This window comes from Pezoporus occidentalis, unplaced genomic scaffold (assembly GCF_034315485.1).
Source record: "Pezoporus occidentalis ecotype Australia unplaced genomic scaffold, CSIRO_AGI_Poc_V1 ctg123, whole genome shotgun sequence".
Lineage (NCBI taxonomy): Eukaryota > Metazoa > Chordata > Aves > Psittaciformes > Psittacidae > Pezoporus > Pezoporus occidentalis.
Window position 1 is genome coordinate 571 of NW_026913027.1, and position 20,413 is coordinate 20,983.

The following is a 20,413-nucleotide window of genomic DNA, read 5'->3' on the forward strand; positions in this document are numbered from 1 at the left end:
TCCAGTTCCACGGGCAGGGACACCTTCCACTAGAGCAGCTTGCTCCAAGCCCCGTCCAACCTGGGCTTGAACACTGCCAGGGATGGGGCGGCCACAGCTTCTCTGGGCACTCTCACAGGGAAGAACTCATCTCAACCTCCCCTCTGGCAGGTTAAAGCCGTCGTGTCCCCCCCCCCCCCCCCGTCCTGTCCCTGCGTTTAACTTCCTTCGAATAGAGATCAGCAGCTGCTTTGGTTGTGCTTTGCAAGTATCTTTAAGGCATTTAACGTCCCTGAGTAGCAATCCTTTCGTGCAGAATATCCAATCTGCTCCTTAGCTGGCCCTTCGCAGACAGATCCTGTTGTATTTACATACTGCGTGATGCAAAGGCGACATTAGATCTCAGTATGCCCACAGTGGGGCTCATTATTTTATGCAAATCTGCAAATAACTGGCAAATGACAACTTTCCAGCCACAGGGCTGTAAGAAGAGGCATCAGGTGCTGCAGGGACTTGGTTCTATTTTTGAGCATGAACATATGCAGATACAACTAATTTTTTGTCTAGGACCAGAGCCTTAGCATTTTAACTACCACTATCTTTAGGGGAATGGCTTCCATTGTGAGGATAACCTGGCTCCACCAGCAAGGTCCCACAAGCCTAGCCTTCTCCCACACAAGCTGTTCAGGTGCATGGGGTGGGAATTCCAGTCACCAGCCCTTTTTTACCCCATCAGGAATACTTCAGGAGATTGGCTGGAGCATGACCTCCTCTCTGAAAAGCATTAGGTAATAGCTGAGAGCTGCATACAGAGTAATTGCATTCCACTGATTTTATTATTATTACTTTTACTTTGTTAACTTAGGTGCTTTCATTTTATAGCAGTCACCACTCAAGACGGAACATTTCAGAACAAGGGCTTCATTTTCATCTGTAGGAGCAGAGGGCTACAATTACTGTTACATGAACAGTAAGTTCATGTATTAAATAGTAGTACTTTGCAGCTAACCCACAGAGAGGGGAAGAAAACGGTATTTTTTCTACATGTATGGTTTCTACACTGTGGTTAATAAACACTGAAGGCAAGAACAATGGAACATGCTCTGTTCTCTTGGAAATCACTCTGGCCCCGCTCACAAAGTGCAAGTGAGAGGCGACAGCATCTGGTGATTCTCTGTATTGTCATTTATTGGTGAAGATGAAACCGATTCACATCCGTAACACTGCGACAGAATGACAATCACGGGGACTCTCTGATAGTAAAAACGAACTTTAGAATGGATTAAAAGATCTTTGCCTTTAATTATTCTGAGCTGGTTTTCTTATGGCTGCTAGAGAGACACTCTGCCTTAGGACCCAAACTGCATAGGCTGTTCTGATAAACCTGCAGAATTAAGGCACTTCTACCAAAACAGATTTCAAAAGGCAACAAGTCAGAAAACAACAATTAAGTAATTTGCATATGCCTATATAATAAGTTTTAAAATAACCTGGTTTGCATTTAGTTCACACAAACAAATTAAGAAAATATAGCAGCATACAACCTATGAAAAGCTTAAGAAATTTATTAGATGCACAGATAAAGTGCTGTAACAGAGAAACTTGTGTAAATCTTTTTTATAATAAATAAGGTACAGTTAAACCACCTTTGACTCATTTTAGCTCCAAAAGAAAAGTCAGCCTAAGTTTTAATGATTTGAGTTTTAAGGTCAAGGTGAAATATATCATAACTCTAACAGTGGTTGTGATCGATATCATATATTTGAGGCTCCTGTTCCTCTTGAGGTTTCCCAGAAACAGGAAGGCTATTGCAAAACATATACGTTAGACATAGTTCCTTTCACAGAAACATTTTTGTAATAAAGTGTGGTTGCTCAAATACATGTTAAAATATTTAACAAGGAAATGGTTTTCTTCTGATCCAGTCGATCTTTTAAACAAGACAATGTATTTTTTCCAACGATGCAGCCCACAGGAGGGGACGGAAGGAAACATCCTCCTTAACTGGAGACTGTTTTGCTCTAAGAACTAAACTATTGCATTATACGAGAGCAAGAAACACCCATTTTGAGTTATTCCTTTCTCCAGACACACAGCCCACAGACTTATTTTTACCTTAATCTCGACAGTCTGTCTTCAGAAAAGACACACATTAAAAAGAAGTCCCCTTTAAGGCTCTTACTATGAGATCTTCTACTGCTTTTCCATCTGGGGAAGCTCTCTGACAGAAGGAACTGTCGCTGTTGGAGTTTTGGACACTACCACATTTTTGTGCTCTGTTTTCTGTCATTTCAGGCACTTTGGGGCTAACATGGCTGTTTGATTTAAGTCAATGCAATAATATTAGCAATACGTTCAATACTCAGAAGGGTCACCACAGTTTCCCTCATACACTCAGGATTTCAAATTCTTCTTCCAATTCAAATAGCTTGTCAGTAGATTCAATGAGTTCTGGAAAACATACAAAAGATTAAACTACTTAGACTCTGAAGACATGCCTAATTTTGTTTACTAAAAAAAACCCCAAAACCCCACTCCCCCCAAAACAGACAAAACTCCAAGCAAACATAAAAAACCCACCAAACCCCGCTTTTCTGATATGTGTCCTTCAAAGTATTTTGCAATATTAAGAAAACATCCATATATATCTCTGTGCTAGCAATTGTATGTGGCCTGACTGGATGCAGAGCTGATATTCTGTAAGAATAAAGAGGTTCATCATGTGGCGAATACTTTGCCCCTAGGAAAGTGCAGTTGCTGCTCCTGTGCTGACTGCTCTTTTTGACAAGGAGGAAGGCTCTGCCACACTGCTTTCAGTCAGTACTGCACCTGCTCCTGTGGTCGTCACCTCCGGCTTGCTTGGTGGCACGAAAGGAGGCCAGTGTGGTGGATGCTTCTGGACCAGCTCGAACATCCTTAGACTCTGTTGTTTTAGAATCTCCTGAGGATAGAATACTTTCATTATAAAGATGCCTCAAGAGAACCTTCATACACAAAAGCGTCTGATTAAAAACATTTGTAACTATTATGTCTCTCAAAATCCAAAGGCTTCATGAAGACATTCAGAGAAAAACAAGCACATCTCATTACAAATCAGTGCTTCTCTGATCCCTAACATTTTCCTAGCTGAAAACACACCTAGAAGACAGATAATCTGCCCTACAAGTTTTCAGTGTGTTCTGCTGAGCTCTGGTATCCATACACCTATAATTTTGTTTACAAGTAGCAAACAGACACGAAGAGCAAGCAGTATTTTCTGCCTTTTAAAAGAAAATGACTTGCATGGATCAATCAATCAATCAAGCTTTCTGTTGATCAATGGGAACAAAAGACAAATTTATGAAAAAAAAAAAAACAGATTTGAAGGACAAGTTCTGATCAGGAGAAACAAGTTATTAAGGAAGCCAAATTTCACTCCTCTTCAATCAGGTAAGCTATATCATATCCTGTATTTCAGTTATTCGCAAACTGCTTTCATTAGCCTCTTTTTTTTAATCAATAAATGCCTTTCAAGGCTGGTGTCACATTCATACTTCTGCTGTTCAGCATACCAACTGAGTGCAGAAATGTCCTGCCCTGGGGCAGCAAGTGCCTTTTGTGTCCCACAGCTCAGCAGGAGCTGGAGGGATGCAGCACTTAACAGAGTCAGCCCTGCTGTGGTACCAGGGACTAAGTCATAATCAGAACATGTAATAAAATATTATGTTAAACAATAAAGAAGGACCAGGAAACAAACAAAAACTGCTTCAGCTTGGCAGCTGATACTTAGTTTGAACATCTATTGCTCAGTCAGTGACTAAGTTTCAGACGGTAACAAAGTAGCATGAAAAAAAAAAAAAGACTAACTTTTAAGGGTATATAGTTACACTTGTTTTTCTAGTGGCAGGGTTGATGGTTGTCAGATGTTCAGCAAGCTCCCATCAGTACTTCAGTAGTACTGGCTTGCCCTGATACAGTAATGCATCCTTCTCTGGCTCATTTACTTTGTACACAGGGAAAGATGCAATGGGAATTGCCATTAAAACATTGTGAGTTATTTCGCACAGAGGAACTCAAGAGAGTATTATTACCTTTTGTACAAGACTACACCAGTTATCAAAATCACATTCTTCTTTGCAAAAGAAGCCCTAAGGAAAAAATACATACAGTAGTGGTATCAAATAATAACAGGATGGCAATGAGCAAAGGATGCTGTGGTATCTTTATGCCTTGTATAAAGCTTTAGAAATGTATGTCTCAAGTGACAACCACCCCCCACCCAACCAAAGGACATGAGCATGGCATCAGATTTAATTCCTGCAACTACCATAGCGTTCTTGTGATGTATACTGGATAACTTCTACAAATTAATTCCATTTAAAGATTTGTAAATTATATAAAATAAATTAAGCTTAAGTAAGTAACTTTCCCAGAATGACCATATATATATGGTAGTGATGGAATAAAATAAAGAAACCTGATTCAGTTCCTTACTATGACCTTCAAAATACTTTTTGCAAACAGTAAATGCTGCTCATTAAAGAAGGTTAATTAGCTCCCTGGATATAAACAGTCAGTTCCCTGCTTGACCTGAGATTAATGCATCCTAGGCAGTTAATATATAAACTACCATGTCCTGATTTTTAGAACACAGAATACTGCCCTGTGATCCTGATTCTGCTCAAGGAACTGCCTTTATCGATACACAGAGGTATTACTTTGAAATAAGTACATGCATCTGTACATACATGCATTAGTACATCCCTAACACCTACTAAAGCTACTGAAGGGTCCAAATTCATAATCTTCATTCTGTGTGGGGCTTGCTGGCAGTGGAAGCTCTCGTCATCAACTGTGCCATTCTCTTCTGAATCTACAAAACTTTGAGTGGTGTGAGGGTCCAAATAGATCAGCTCATTGCCTGTAGGGGTAAAATCCACAGGTTGATAATAAGCAAGAGGCTTCAATAAGCACTTATTTCATCCAGACATGTAGAACGGGAATTAATTATCATCACGGTCCATATGTTGTCTTTCCAGCTAGAAAGTCTTTAAGTGATTCAGAAGGACATGTACAAGAGTTTCCCCCAGGGAATTTAGTATAATCTTCTATTGTGACCTGCTAAGGTAGATTTTTTGTCTGGTTTGTTCTACCTTTGTCACATACTTTTCCCCTTCTATGTGAGGTCTGATACACTTTTTAAAAATCTCAAACACTGTAATCCCAAAACATTCCACAGATCAAAAATTATGGAATGACTACAAATGCAATCTGTAATCCCATTAGGCATTCACTCAGAAATTGGAACAAGGACATCTGACTTTTTAAAAGAGTTCGGGTTTCACAAAACGAAGAACAAAATAGCCATAAAATTATGGCTATATATGGGGTGCAATCTAAAAGACTGAATCTGGTATTAACTATTGCTTTAATTTAAAGGAATACATGGAAGAAGGTGAAAAAAGATTCTGCTGTCAGAAAGAGTTTGAAATACAAGAAGCAAATGAATAAAACAAGACACCCTTCATTAGGAAGTATTAAAGATTAGGGAAAACAGTATTTTTGCAGTCATGACATTTGGCACTTGTCAAATGCTATAAACTTTTCTCAGTGTGGTGTTCTTGCTTGTATCATTATTTAATTTTACATCAAGTTTTGCTGCTACTTTTCCATTTTTATAGGGGTGATACCATACTGTTCCTGAAGTTTTTGAGATATTTTTCTTCATTTCTTCTACTCTATTCTCATCCTTAAACTGCTTACTATTTCCCCTTCCAAAAACCTCCTTTCTCTTTAGAACCTGTGCATATTTGGAACAAGTTGCTTTTTGCCTTACCTAGAAATCCTATGAAATAATAGGCGTTATTTGGTTTCCCTCCTAATGCTCCCAAGGACTGTGGCATCTTAAAGCATTCCTAGGCATTCGAAGGGAATAAAAATGAAATCGGTACTGATATAACAGATACCTCAACTTATTTCACAATAACAAACAACTAAAGAAAAAAACCCCCTCAACTTACTTTAAACGCATCAATATATACTGGATTTATGTGATTTATCCCTAGCCGCAGAGGTATGATAAGCAAGAGGGGTTTCCAGCCTGTACAGAATCCTGCTGTGTTCTTGTTTCGGCCCAGAGCACCCCTGTGCAGATATGCAGTGCTGTGGGCTGTGCTGCTGCCCTGTGGAGGGGACCAGCACATTTTCTCTGTGGGAATAAAAGCAGAAATCAATGAATGCACAAAGGAACACAGAGCAGATCTTCCTCTCAATCATGAATTGAGACACTTTCCCAAACATCTTTACAGAGCTCTTGTTTTAAGACAAAAGGAGCAGGGCATGGAAATCACCACTATTTAGTAACAGTAATTCCAGCAGACAGAGTGTGTGCTGGCACATCAGTGAGACATGAGATAAATGACTGGGGAATGAACATTTAAGACAAGTTACATTTACCGCTATAATTATTAATACTGTCAAGCTTTGACTGGGAAATGAAATGACAGATGACAACATTAGAAACTCTTCAGGGAACTCTGTCCTCCCAGTGATGTAAACATAAAGTAAGCAGAAGTAGGGACTAAAGTAGAAATAGGCTGTGGGTAAATACCACTTGTAAACCCACCCTTCTTACAACTGAAAATTAAGCCTGGCCATTTGTGTTTCTCTAGGATCTGCCCTGGTTTCTCTTTGGCAAACTCTGTATTAAAAACAATAGTCTGTATTTCTACATGCAACTTCATTCCATTTCTGGGGTAGGAGTTTAGATAGCACAGACTAAAATCCATCGTCCTCCAACCTGCATGGTCTGTAAGTTGGCCACCATGGCATCATGCTGTGCTAGCTCAAGTTTTGGACACCCAAAGCCTGAGTTTGTATTTCTTTCATTTCTTTTCTTTCCTTGGGAACAAGTAGGGATGGCCCCAAGGTATTTTGGTCATATTTAGATACATTCCAGAAAGTGGAGTTCAATCAAAAACTGTAACCAGAAAATTAATCACAGAATACTTTAGGTTGGAAAAGACCTTTAAGATCCGAGTCCAACTGTTAATAGTGACAAAACAAAGTTTCCCAAAACACTTAAATTTGCAATCAGTTTGAGCTATTCTTCTCCCTAATATTTGCTAAGATGCTAAAGTAGACTTAGAAAGACTTTTGTTTCACTTACTGATGTCTTCAATGACCACAGTATTGTCCATAGATACATAAACTGCTAATGAATTCCATTCATCAAATAAAGCAAGCTTCCTAGAAAACATTGAAGTAATAATTAATATAAAATAATAGGACCATGAGGGTAACTTTTGATTCAGAACAATTAGATAGTTCTTGAGTAAAAACATTAAACTGGTTCTTTGGAAGAACACATTTGTTGGATTGTTTTTGAAAACTCCATGTAATAAAAAGGTAACTTTGCATGTTTAACACGTTTAGAAAAGTAAATACTGAGTGGTACCAGGAAAAGCACACTCTGTACCATGTGAAAACTGTTTTGTCCTTTTGCCAAATGCAGCAATAGTAATGGCTTAACCACATAATAAGGTTTATTACTTTTTAACAGCCCCAGCAGTGGGATCTTGCCCATTGTGCCTGGCACTGTTTAGAAAGGAAACAATTCCTGTGCCAGTTCTGCATATTACTTTTTGCTTAAGAAGTTGCACTAAATTCAGTAGAATTATTTCTGTGCACATGCAGACAGCAGAATTGTGGTGTCAAAAGCTAGACCAGCTAAGGGTTTTCAGCACCAAAAAGTTAGGAGGGAAGCATTTCAGCACACAGGTTTCTGTCCATTTGTGTAAAATCCAAGACTTTGATAAAGCAAGTTACACTCTTACATTGCACAGGCAAAGTCAGCTGTCTAAAATAAGCCAGAAAAACCTGCATTTTAGCACTAAGACGAGAAGAATCTGTAAGTGAAAAGAGCTGAGGGCCATGGCATGCTTTAGCTCCTCTCTCTCTGCAGAATGTTTCTGTCCTAAGACTGCAATGAATTGCTGCTGAGCACTCGGGACCTGCAGTCTAGCCTCCACTTGAGATTTGGCACATCCACCTATCCTTCAGAAACACAGCAAGTCAACTTTTTAAGCGTGGTTTCAGAACTAGGAGGAGATGACCATGCTTTATACAGCAGTAGGGAATTGCAGTTCAGTTGCCTCTTGGCCTGGATGGCTTCACTGATGTTCACTGATGCTTACTGATGATGGCTTCACATATCACTACAGTATAACCTGCATGGTGGCACTCTTGACCTGTCAAAGCTGTGCCACTATGCAGCAGGGAATACCTGTCTGTGGTGCTTACTGTCTAGGGCATGTCAACAGCATGGCAGCAGAGACCTTTCTGCAGGTCTTCCACAGGCTTTTGGTGCATTAAAATTTAGAACTCACCCAATCCCAACTCAGTACCTACCCAGCAGGCTACAGCACCATGGTCTGCACTGTACTTGCAGACACATGGCATATATAGTCCTTGTTCTGCAAGAGGGGCATCAGCCTTTAAAACTGTATCTTGGGCCTCATCTTGGTCTCTGAGCAGAGCTGATGCTAAGTGGGGGAATACATTCTGAATGAGCTAGCACAAGCTGACTTACTTCAGGACTTGAGCAACTGTATTTGGTCCAAACCATTCTCCAATTGATTTCCCCTCTCCAACACCCATCTGCGCTGTTTTTTATGAGGAAAACACACATAGAACAGAAAAAAAAGACCACAGACAGTCTGGTCACAATCTCTGTTAAACAGCATGACCTACTGATATTTTGACATACATTCTAGAGTAATTGCAAACTGTTTTTAGCAGCAATTATTTTCTCAGTCTATGCTCTTTTCAAATATTAATGGCTGCTAGCTCCTTTACAGAAATTATAAACTGTAATAAGAATTACAAATATTAGTGTCCTTTATTAGAAATTACAGCAATAAGCATTGTGACTGTCTATTTTAATACTACCATCTCTAGTACCTGAGGCTCACATACTTTATCAAGAGCCAGACTGTTGTATACAGATTTACTTAGGTCTCAGCGAATAACATTTCTGAATCATTATACTTTGCACCCATTTGCATGGATTTTTATTTATATATAAACATGTACACTGTCTTCATAATCACCTTTTTTAAAGTTTTGAATTAACATTTTCGATTAGAAAGTTTCAACACAGGCATTTCAATGGGAAAAAAGAAAAGGTGTTCTTACCCATTTGGTGGATGGAATAGCAACAATCTTTTCTATCTAGAAAGCACCGTAAGATTCTATGATATTCTTCTGGTTGTTTTTTGTGTTTTTCCCATTGCCAATCTTACAGGAAAAAAAAAAAGTCATACAGATTAAAAAATAATGTTGCCCATCATCCTGATCAAGTTTTTAGCTACTACAAAGTCATACAATGAGATATTAAAAGACTAATGTAGACTCCATCTCTACATTTTGTTTAGAATCCCTAGAAGTCACATCTTGTCATTTATTATTAAACTGCCCTTATCATCACAGGCTAGATTGTGAAAACTGGGAAAATAAAATAAAAATGTCAACTGCAAGTATGTTCTGAGTGAACACTGCAGAGAAGAGAGCTATTGCTGGATGTGAACTTCTGTGAGCGCTGGAAAAACAACATGCTCCATTTAGATTTTATTAGGTTCATAAGCATAACATAAGCATTTGTAAGATAGTGGTATCAGATCCATAAGGCAAAGTCCAAATAACGCTGGCCATCTCCCACATCTTTCATCACATAGCTTTGCCACCTGCGCTCCTCCTTCTAACATAAGGTAGTTACCTCCCATTTACTGACGGAGAAGCACTTACATAGGGCTGACACTATGAAGCAGCTACATACTACAGGTTCATAGCCTGTTTTTTCTCAGGTAATTTGTTTGTTTGCCTCCTCCTTCAGTTAAATCTTTGCACCTGTGTTCTATGTATTCAGTTATTCAAGTGGATAAATCCACAAAGCATGCTGCCATAGAAACCACAGCACAATAGCATGAGGATTACAGACCTAACTGTAAGAATCCAATTGACACAGCACCTACACACAGACCAGATAGACCTACGACACTTACCCATGATTCTGGGATGTGAGGTGCTGATATGGGCTTAAGAGCTTGCTTGGGTTCTCCTTTGGGTTTGGACCTCAGGTTGGTGGTGGGGGAGTGGTCTGTGGAATACGTAGTGTGGTGTCTATTGCTGTGTGTGAATATTTGGTGGCTATGTAAGCAATGAAGAGAAGGGCAAGAGCTCAGACCCATGGTGGCAGGTTTTCCCTTGTCCTCAGCTCAGGCATTCCTCAAAAAGAGTTATAAAACAACAACAGTGGGATTCCCTATTTGTTCTCTGTCTGTTTCTATTTCTCTGCTAAAGGATGGCATGATTTTGCCCTGTCAGAGAAGAATAATTCACTAGTAGCTTCTCTCAGGACATCAAATAAAGTTTCATTAATAAATTTAGGTTTTGGGCTTGTATGGAAAACTACAACAAAAACTAAACAGTCTTCAAACAACTGAAAAGTTTACTCCGCAATAGTACTCACCTCTTCCTAAGTGTCTGCAGATCAGTGCTTGTGCCAGCATCATCTGCCCACATCGCAGCATACATCCCCAGCCAGCATCAGATGAAGGACCAGTGCCTCCTATTAAAAAAGTTCATTATGATCAATATGGGCTTTAAAATGAATGCAGCACCACAGAAAATTTCAGAGTCAAAATCTCCAACAACTGTGCTATAGATGAAAGGTACTGAGCAAGACCTTCTCTTTCCATATTGCTGGTTGGAACTATATGATCTTAAGGTCCTTTCCAACCCTAACTATTCTATGATTCTATGTCTAACTTTACTGCTTGCTAGACAGATGTGAAGACCTGATGACTTGCACGTGCAAGTAAACAGAGCTGTTAATAGCTTTAGTATTTTATTTACATAAACAGTTAAAATGATGCTCAAATGCTGTAAAAATAATATTTCAGTCCATGGTAACATCACTAATTTCTAACAAAGCAGCTACTCTGCTGCATACTCACCAATAGGCGAAAACTTTCTTCTATATGTAAACCAGAGACGAGCACTTATATCCAACAATAACTTAGATTTGTCTGGAATATTTTTAAGAGGAAAGAAATTATTAAAATGGATTTTTAAACCTGAAAAATTATAATTTCCTTGTACAGTCAATATATAGATTGCATGAAAGACTCCTGTTAGCTTTCACATGTAAGACCCTTAAACTATTTTTGGCTCTTTAAACAGAGAGAGCTTTTGCAGACTGCTAATTAAAATTACCTTATTAAGGATGAAATAAATATTAGCCAATGAAGTTTTCCAGGGTGTCTGGAATGACTATGTCCATCTTGAATGAAACAACTAGGGAGAACTACGTCCTCAGGAAAGAACTGGTAAAGCAAGTTCAGAAAGGCAAAGAATTTCTACACGCAAACCAACATGGATTTATGCATTACCTTCAAACCCAATACAAAACCTCTTTAAGAAAAGGTTCATAATATGAAATGTAATTAAATCTCTATTTTTTATTATTTTAATTTTTTTTTAAACACATGCATTTACACAATTCTCCCAAAGGCTCTGAACAACTCTTAACAACCTTATTTGCTGGATTTTCTCTGGGCTGTGGCTCAGACACAGTGGCCTTTCCAAGGCATCCTTCAGCCAATGGAGGCTGTACATGGTGCCCTGGGCTGTCCTGAACACCAGCCCTGCATCGATGGCCACTGCCTCCAATATGCCACACAGGAGATGCCCCTGCCTGCTCTCCAAGGAGCAAAGCTCATTTCTGAAATCTTTGTTTTATATGATATACAAATATCTGCTATGACTCTTAGGTCATCAGTTTATTTTCATCAAAATACAGCATGGGACATAGATTTATATATTATTATTATCCTTTTGAAATACCACTTCAGTTGCAAGTTACAGGCTGCAGGTAGCATCTCTCAAGAGAAAATAACATTAGTTACACTGAACATTCTCCCAAAGTTTTTCCTTTATCTATTTCTGAGGCATCTGATGTCAAGAGGTGACCCAACTAACGTTTGCTCCAAGTACAATCTCTTTGCATGAATTATGGCAGAAAGTACATTGGTAAACTTCCAGTTTGATTACACAATGCATACTGCTGCTTATAGTTGGCTTTTGTTGGTGGAGAAAAATAAACTCTCAAGGCATTTAGAGAATGTAAGGAAATCAGGAGCTGCTGTTGCTGCATGTGGGTCTATGAATGCCCTATAGATTTTACAGATAATTATCATTCTAAAGATACCTGTGTTTAGGTGGTGTTGCCTTCCCAGAATCCACACTGGCTCATCAGTTTCTGGAAATTCTTCTAAGTAGTCTGACAGTATAGTGATCTGGTTTTCATACCTAGACAAAACTGAACAGGAATACACACAATTCAAATTCCATTTTATCCCTTTGTTCTTTCATGCAAAACTTTGAGTTCTCAGACACAACTAGCTGTAGCCTTTGGGTCTTCTGAACAGCGCTGACAGCTGTATTTAAGTCTTTTTCCTTTGACAAGCTGTTCCGACACTGAAATATCCAATGTCTTCGGTGGTTTTTATTTCAATCCTCAGCAAGTGCTGAGAGAATACCATGGCTGACACCTCGGTTATAAACATCTGACTGACGCCAGCAGCAGAAATTGAGGATGACTTCAGTGAGAGCAAGACTGGATTCAAGGAAACAAGGAAAGGAAAAACCAATTCAGGCATCACAGCGTATGTGCACATGCTTGATCCTAGATGTACAAAAACTGCCACTGAGAGTGATTATGGCCTTATGCTTAATGAGAAGCATGTGAAAAGTGTTAGGAAGGCTGGGGTTTACTTTCCTAACTGGAGATTTGAAACACATCAGGCCAAAAAAATGTATTACTGCTGTTCTTCAACACTAGGTCTATTTAGTGCAAAATAACAAATTATAATTAGCATTACTAAAAGAAGACAGTTCAATCATTTATTTATTTATTTTTAGATCATTAAAGCAGGGTTTTCTGGAACAGTGAAACAGGCCTTCAAGTGTAAAAATTAATGTAAAACCCTTTCTTTTTGATAACAAACTTAAGGGATATACTGCTGCAAAATCAGAAGGTGAAAGCAAACACCATTATGTTTTATTACTCTTCACATTAAGTGCACACACACACAGTATAAAGAATGAATAATCAGCAGGCAAAGGTACAAAACATATTTAATGTAAAAGCATGTATTATAGCAACCGGAGGTGAAGCTGAGCTACAGCAGCCTATTGGTGCCCCAGGTCGGTGCTACCAAGCACTGGAGATGCAGCTCCTCTGCACGTTACCGTATGCAGCTATTCAAAACCACCATCAACTTCTTTAAGACACTTTATAGCGCAGAACTTCTTACACGGGGCTCTGTCTTCTCCGTCAGAAAGTCCCCACTCATTGCACTTACAGGATAAACTGCCTGAGTTTGACCCGACAGACTCTCACCCCTCCAAACCCAGAGGAGGGGGCTGCGTCCCGGCTTCACGGCCATCGGGACAGCACTCCCGTAGTTTCTCTTCCCAGTCCCGCACACCCAGCGGCCGAGGCCCGCAGAGCTACCCCCGCAGAGCCGTCCCCCCTTCCGCCGCTGCCACCGGCAACACCGGCCTCGGGCCGCCCCGGCCGAGTCCCAACGCACCGCAGCTCTCAGAACCCCTCTGTGCCCCCGCCCAGGGAGCTGCCGCGGGGCCCTGGCCCCCACCGCCAGGCAAACCCCTCACGACGGAGAGCACCGACCCCCACCTCGCCCCTCAGCCACAGGGGCGCGGGCCGGACCCTCTCCAGCACCCCTGCCCCGCCAACCGCCGCCACAACAGCCAGGCCCGCGCCCCGCTCAGCCCTCGCCGCCTCCGCGGCCTCCCGCCGCCGCCCCTCACCTGACTCCATCCTCCCGCTGTCACCATCCTCCTCCTCGCCCCGACACGGAGTCACAACACGGCCGAGGCGCGGGGCTCCCCGGGAGGTGTAGTCCCGACGGCCCTCGGCAGCGCGCAGCGTCCCGCCCGTTGGACTTCAAATCCCAGCAGCCACGGCGCGCCAAGGGGCGAGAGGAGCAGGCTGGTAGGTGCGATTGGCTGGGCTAGCCCCGGCGCTGTTCTGATTGGCCGGCGATGGAGCCGGGGCTCTGCCCCTGTTGGCAGGCTGAGGCAGCGGTGAGCATGGAGGGAGCAGTGTCTGACGTGGGGGTCTGTAACCTGGCCTACGCCGGGTGCCTGGAGGAGCTGCGGGCCCAGCTGCTGCGCGACAAGGCCCTGGCCACCAAGACCGATCAGGTCAGCCGGCAGCGGCCCTCCCTGCCCTCCGGGCCGAGAGCGGCGGCCTGCGGGGCCTCTCCGTGCGGAGCGGCCCCTGTCAGCCGCCCCCCGGTCCTCACCTTCCCGCTCACCGCCGCTCCCTCCTTCTCTCCCTCAGGACAACCGCACCGCGCTGCACTGGGCCTGCTCGGCAGGACACACGGACGTGGCCGACCTCCTCCTCGGCCTTGGTGTGCCTGTGGGCGACAAAGACGATGTGAGTGCCGCGGGATCCCCCACCCCTGGGCGGAGCTGGCCCCGGGTGTGGGGCTGCTGCCGGGAGCCTGAGGGAGTTGGGCTGGCGTGAAGAGCTGGGATCTGCAGCTTCTGTCCAGACCATTTCCTTCACGGTGTCAGCCACAGAAGGCCCTCAGGCAGCTCCCGGTGGCGACCGGCACTGGTCGCTTCCTTGGTTTGCTCCCTCTTCAGTCAGTTGGTGTATCCACTGTGGTGTCTGGGAGGTTTTAGAAAGCACATACTACTGTGTGTGCACTAGGAAAGCAGGTCTTTCACTGCTTCGTAGAGTCATAGAATAGTTTGGGTTGGACCTTAAAGCTCATCCAGTTCCAACCCGTGCCACGGGCAGGGACACCTTCCACTAGAGCAGCTTGCTCCAAGCCCCTGTGTCCAACCTGGCCTTGAACACTGCCAGGGATGGGGCAGCCACAGCTTCTCTGGGCACCCTGTGCCAGGGCCTAACCACCCTCACAGTTTATGTGGAATGGGGGAAATGAAACTTAACAAGTCTTGTTTATCATCAAGGAATTTTAGAAGAATTCTTATGCACAAAGTTGCAGAACCAGCAGCGTTTGGGTGCTTGTTGGGAGTTTTCCTGTTACCTTTATTTCAGTGTGATCCTCTTAAATATGTTGTGCCAAAGCATATGAGGTACCCTGAAGATTTCTCATAACTGGGGAAGGCATTACAGCATATGTAGTGGGTTCAGAGATTCCACAGGTTCAATTCCTTTCACAGTAAAGGAGATTGTCTGATACTGTTCTTGAGAAAGGGTTGAAAGAATTGCATTTGCTATGAAGTATCCTAAAGATCACCCTTAAAGAAGTGAACTGTTCTGTCAGTTTAATTAGAGGGTAGGATATAGAAAAGATTGCAGAAACTTTTGGGCACCCTTTTCTGCCACTCTTATTTGTTATTAAAAATCCACTACTATTAATTCTGCAGGAGTGATGTTCCCTGCAAGACACCATGTGTAACAGAAGTGATTTTTGTTCTTTAGTTGGCAGCTTTTGTTAGGTATCGAGTGCTGCCTTGTGAGAGGATGTGAGACTTGTCTCTCTGATGATAAGCAGTAATGTTTAGCTTTACAGTTACAAAGACGTGCAGTATGACTAGGGAGTAGTCGAGTCAGTATTTGGGCTATGCTTTGTCTTGGTTTTGCCTGAAACTCCTGGTTTGAATAACGTGTTTTCCCCTTGCTCTGCAGGCTGGTTGGACGCCCTTACACATTGCTGCCTCGGCAGGCCGTGATGACATTGTGCAAGCGCTCATTGCCAGGGGTGCTAATGTGAATGCTGTCAATCAGAACGGCTGCACGCCTCTGCATTATGCTGCCTCCAAAAATAAGCAGGAGGTATGTGTGCTTGTGCTGCTGGAGGTGGTGTTGCTCTTGGAAGTGTTTAGTTGTATCAGCTTTACCTCCTTCTTCCCCCTTCCTTTCTCTTTCTGGTTATTCAGATTGCAGTCATGCTTTTAAAGAATGGAGCTGATCCAGATGCAAGGGATCATTTTGAATCCACCCCATTACACAGAGCAGCAGCCAAAGGAAACCTAAAAATGGTACAGATCCTCCTGCAGCATAATGCAGCTGTTAATATACGGGACTCTGAAGGGAATACTCCTCTGTAAGTAACCTTTAATTTTCATTTTGTTGAATACAGTATAATCTATGAAATTAAACTCCATTACTTCAGTGTATTTTTTAAAGTTTCTTGTTGCTTCAAAATACTCCCTTGCATCACACCCCTTTTTAATTAAAAGGATTAGAGAAAATCATGCGTAGTATTTTGTCTAGGTCTGTATGTACGTACATACTTTATAAGTGTTCCTACATCTACTTACAAAGCATAGATCACATTCTGCAATGGTTTGCAATATGTTCGGTGGCCACTAGATGGTAGAAAGCGAGCTAATGACATCAAAATCGGAGGAAATGGGTCGTTCAGGCTGGCTTACTCTGTCCTGTCAAGCAAGAACTAATTCACCTCTCTAAGGAAACTAAGTTGCAGTATAAGTATAATCAGTTCAGTGTTTGATATTACCTTAGAGATCAGTTTGTAAGTGTAAGGGTAAAACCTTAGCTGCTTTGAAGTTGGTGGCAAAACTGTGTCTTATCTACAGCAGAACCAAGATTTTCTATGAATAAGTTCAAGCAGTATGTTTCACCTATACATAAACCCAGCACTGTCCTGGCACACACGTGTTTATTCTCAAAATGCTATGCCAAATGGAAAAAAGTGTTTGCTGCATTTTCAGTAACTCTTTACTTCAGATTATTTTTAAGCATTGTACAATTTGGTTTATCCCTTTCAATTCAGAGGTTACTATTTTCCAGTTTCACTGTGGATTATGTGCTCCTTACCTTTGCTGACTATAGAGCCAAATCCTAATCTAAAGAATTGTCATCATGTTGCAAGGGCAATAGCAGGAGGAGCGTTCTTGAGTTGCTTAATGACAACAGAGTGACTGGACAGCGAGCTTTGGAAGCTGTGTAGGTAGTTGGTTGTGTGTGATCTTGTTGTAGAATGTACGTCCCCCCAACATTCATGCTGTCATTTTGACAAGGCAAAATTATTGCTGTTTATAAGATTGGACTGTTTAATAGTGCCTGTGGGTTTCTTGTTCTTATTACAGTCATTTAGCCTGTGATGAAGAGAGAGTGGAGGAGGCAAAGCTGCTGGTGTCTCATGGTGCAAGTATTCACATTGAGAATAAAGAAGAACTGACGCCACTGAAAGTGGCAAAGGGTGGCCTGGGAGCCATACTTAAAAGAATGGTGGAAGGCTAGTGGAGACTTGTGGCTTGAGTCTTTCCTGTTGCATTTGTATGTAGGTCTGCAAACTTTGTATTTTGACAGTTTAACTAGGATGTTGTGTGTGGGCATCAGCATGGTAATAAAATGTGTATCTGTAGCTTTCTTTCCAGTACAGTGCCAAAACAACTGTTTGTACTTCCTGTTAATTGAACAGTTCACTGTTTTTAAAGTGTTTTTCAATATCTTGCAGTTTTGTTTCACTTTACAGTATAATCTGTATAAATGCAGATGTTCCTTTTAATTCAGAACCTAGATTAGGATTATTTTTTTTTAAGCAACAGGACCAAAAGCACTTTAACCATTTAAAGTCAGTTTTACTTTGGAAGCTTATTCTAGAGTCTGCTTTTTGCTTTAGCCTTTGTGGTTTGTGTGTGGTTTGGTTTTTGTGGGTATTGGTTCTCTTCCTTCAGATGATTCTAAACTACACCTCTCCCTTTGTAGAATGCAGTTTGCTCAGTTATTTGGATTGTATCTGTGTTTACTCTTCTCAGTCTATTCAAGTGAGCTCTGGGTGTTTAAGGTCTTTCTGTTGTTTCTTGTTTTTATTCTGTTTCTTTGAAACTTTGTGCACTGGACTGCTTGTGAAATGCAGGCACAGCTTCAGGGTTACCTCTGCAAATATATTGTCATATAATGGATGGTTCTGAATACTTCTCTGAGATGTACTTAGAATCTAATTTAGTTTTCTCTTGCTCTGTCTGTAGATTTCTTTTTCTGTTCTGTTTGACTCCCATTATGTAGCACTTATAGCAGTTTATCATCTTATTTTATAACAGAAGCTTGGTTTAACTGCTATTTACTCATAGCAAATCCTGGTATTATTAGAAGGCAGAGCTAGTGATACTGAGTCTGAAAAGTGACCTTCTCTTCTAATATTGATCAGATCACTTTTGACACGAGTGGGATAGCTTTCCTCTTTCTAAACAAACGAAGCTGATGAAATTCTGTTAAATAAAGATCTTTCTTAAACAGCTGTCTTTGGTGTTATAAAACTTTATTAAACATACATATAACAAAACCAATATTTTCTAAATAGCTTGTACACTTGGGATGCGAACAACAAGTCAGATGAAACGCTGCCATCCATTCCACAGTATGGAAATATTGTTTGTTCTTCAGCTGCAAGGAAAGGTAGAAATGGAAGATGACAGTTTCTACAGTTTGGCTTGTAGGGATTAAGGTAATGCAATTTATCTTGATAAGCAAGACAGAAACTTACAACCAAACAAATATCTTCACCAAGTACTTACACAAATTTATTCTAGAACACAAATGCAGGTTAAATCTCACCTCTTGAGAACATGAGGGGTAACTTGCCTGTACAGTAAGCGCTGACCATGCAGACCTTACTTTAAGGAGGAACCTGACTGAGTATATGTTTCTTATACGTTGTGCAGGCATTGCTGAAAACTTGAATTGAGAAAAGCTGAAGTTGGTATTCTGTGTTCATCCTTGGTGTTTGTATAGCAAAAAAAACCCTGCCATAGCTCTATGGCTTTGTAGATCCACTTCCCTAGGAGATAGTGGCTTGAATGTTGGCTTAATATCTAGTTTCCATATTAATGATCCCTACTCCCTCAGGAGCAGATAAATGGGCCATGCAGCAAAGAGTGTTGGAACATCTGAGGCAAATTCTAAAAAATACTTCTCCATCCTACATACCTCTGCAGGGTTTTTGAGCTACACACCAGGGATCAGTGCCTAATTTAGCTTGTGCTTTGCCAAGAGCACCAGTGGAAAGCTAGGAAAGTGCCTCATCCTTTTTCATAAACTATTTCACATGAGAGAAATTTCATAATGAGAACAAACTTCTGCCAGAAGGCTTACAAAAATATCTCAATGTATTAAGAAAGTCCAAATAAATGTTACTTTTCTTACCTTCCTCCTCACCTCCAGCAATTAGTATTAAAAAAAAAGAAAAAGGAAAAAAAAAGAGTAAATCTATCTGTTACACGCCAGTGTCATGTGTATGAGAGGTGGTTAGAAGTTAGAGGAATTATTAGTCTAGAGCTCATGTTCAATTGTTCTTTCTTATATCAGAACAACATGAGCAATATCTACTTTTTTAGCAAATGTATGACCTGCGGTGTTCTAGGAAGATTCTGTTTTCTGTAGAAAGCAATTACAACTTCTCCAGCATAAGCTCATGTCTTACTGTAGCAAGTTATCTAAGGAATGCATGCAGAGAAATTTATGGAGGTGAGATTAAGGAAAGATGTAAAAATTATTATAATGACCACATAACATATTCCTCTCCTCAATCACATAGTGCTGGTGCAGAAAGTAAAAGTTTGAAAACTGTTGTAGCAAGAGAAATATAACTAAGATGTACACATACAGGAGATTACTTTAGAAGAACTAATACAACTACAGCAGTGTTGTGAAGAGGTTTGTTTATATTTTCCTATAAAGGGCAAGAGTAAAAGAATGCCAAGAGTGTCAGAGAAGAAAAGATTTAAAATAAATGCCACTGTCAGCCAACTCATGGCTCCCTTGGACCAGTAACTGATTTGAATTACCTCGTTAGGGAACACATTTGGTAAGGAATGGCACCCAAACCAGAGTGCGTAGCACTTGCTCTTCTCTTGCTGTTTACTCAGCATGCTTAATGTCCAGTTCTGCATGCTTACAAAACTTTGGGTGTGAATATCAGAAATTCTCAGTAAGCTTCTAAACCCAGTTTGAAGGATGTGATTTTGTTGATCTTGCTTAGCGCAATTGCTACGAGAGTCAATGAGAGAGGTTAAGGAGAGACTTCTGTACAGGTCATGACTTAAGGTTTACCCTGGCTATTTTGAGGAGGGAGGATTATGAAAATCAACTGGTAGAATATGGCAGTGGTGGTATTAGTAAGGGTTTGACCCTTGCAGTCAGGCAGAAGCAGTTTTTTAGCTAAAACAGTATTATAAGAACACTGGAAATGCTCTTTTACTCTGGACTGAGGCTAAATGCTAGGATGTGTGTATCAAAGGCAAATATTTGAAAGCCAGAAAACTGCATAGAAAGGGTGATGAATATAGTTATGCTTTATGACCCAAACTGAAGGTTAATTCGAACCTCAGGCCTTTTTTCTTGGTTTTTGTTTTTTTTTTT

The 20,413-nt window shown here is 41.1% G+C and overlaps 2 protein-coding genes across 4 annotated transcripts in view; one reads left to right on the plus strand and one right to left on the minus strand.

Annotated features, from left to right (window-relative positions):
* Positions 1–1,146: 1,146 nt before the first annotated feature.
* Positions 1,147–14,004, minus strand: ATG4A (autophagy related 4A cysteine peptidase). The gene is made up of 13 exons (XM_062607424.1): positions 13,852–14,004; positions 12,227–12,337; positions 10,974–11,045; positions 10,487–10,585; positions 9,154–9,255; positions 8,549–8,621; positions 7,127–7,206; positions 5,979–6,166; positions 5,795–5,873; positions 4,734–4,879; positions 4,050–4,106; positions 2,809–2,920; positions 1,147–2,430 (listed from the first exon to the last, which is right to left on the minus strand). The coding sequence occupies exons 1-13, from the start codon at positions 13,859–13,861 to the stop codon at positions 2,366–2,368; spliced, it is 1,194 nt and encodes a 397-aa protein (XP_062463408.1). The 5' UTR covers positions 13,862–14,004; the 3' UTR covers positions 1,147–2,365.
* Positions 14,005–14,058: 54 nt separating this feature from the next.
* Positions 14,059–20,413, plus strand: part of PSMD10 (proteasome 26S subunit, non-ATPase 10) — a 53,836-nt gene continuing 47,481 nt past the window's right edge. Inside the window, exons 1-5 of one of the 3 annotated variants that reach the window (XM_062607427.1) lie at positions 14,059–14,247; positions 14,387–14,485; positions 15,713–15,859; positions 15,964–16,130; positions 18,357–19,223. In XM_062607427.1, coding sequence (XP_062463411.1) covers positions 14,086–14,247; positions 14,387–14,485; positions 15,713–15,859; positions 15,964–16,130; positions 18,357–18,468 — 687 coding nt within the window. In that variant the 5' untranslated portion in view covers positions 14,059–14,085 and the 3' untranslated portion in view covers positions 18,469–19,223. Of the gene's footprint in view, positions 14,248–14,386; positions 14,486–15,712; positions 15,860–15,963; positions 16,131–17,139; positions 17,492–18,356; positions 19,224–20,413 lie in introns of those variants that run through there. The other 2 variants (XM_062607426.1, XM_062607428.1) reach the window with 2 other exon arrangements.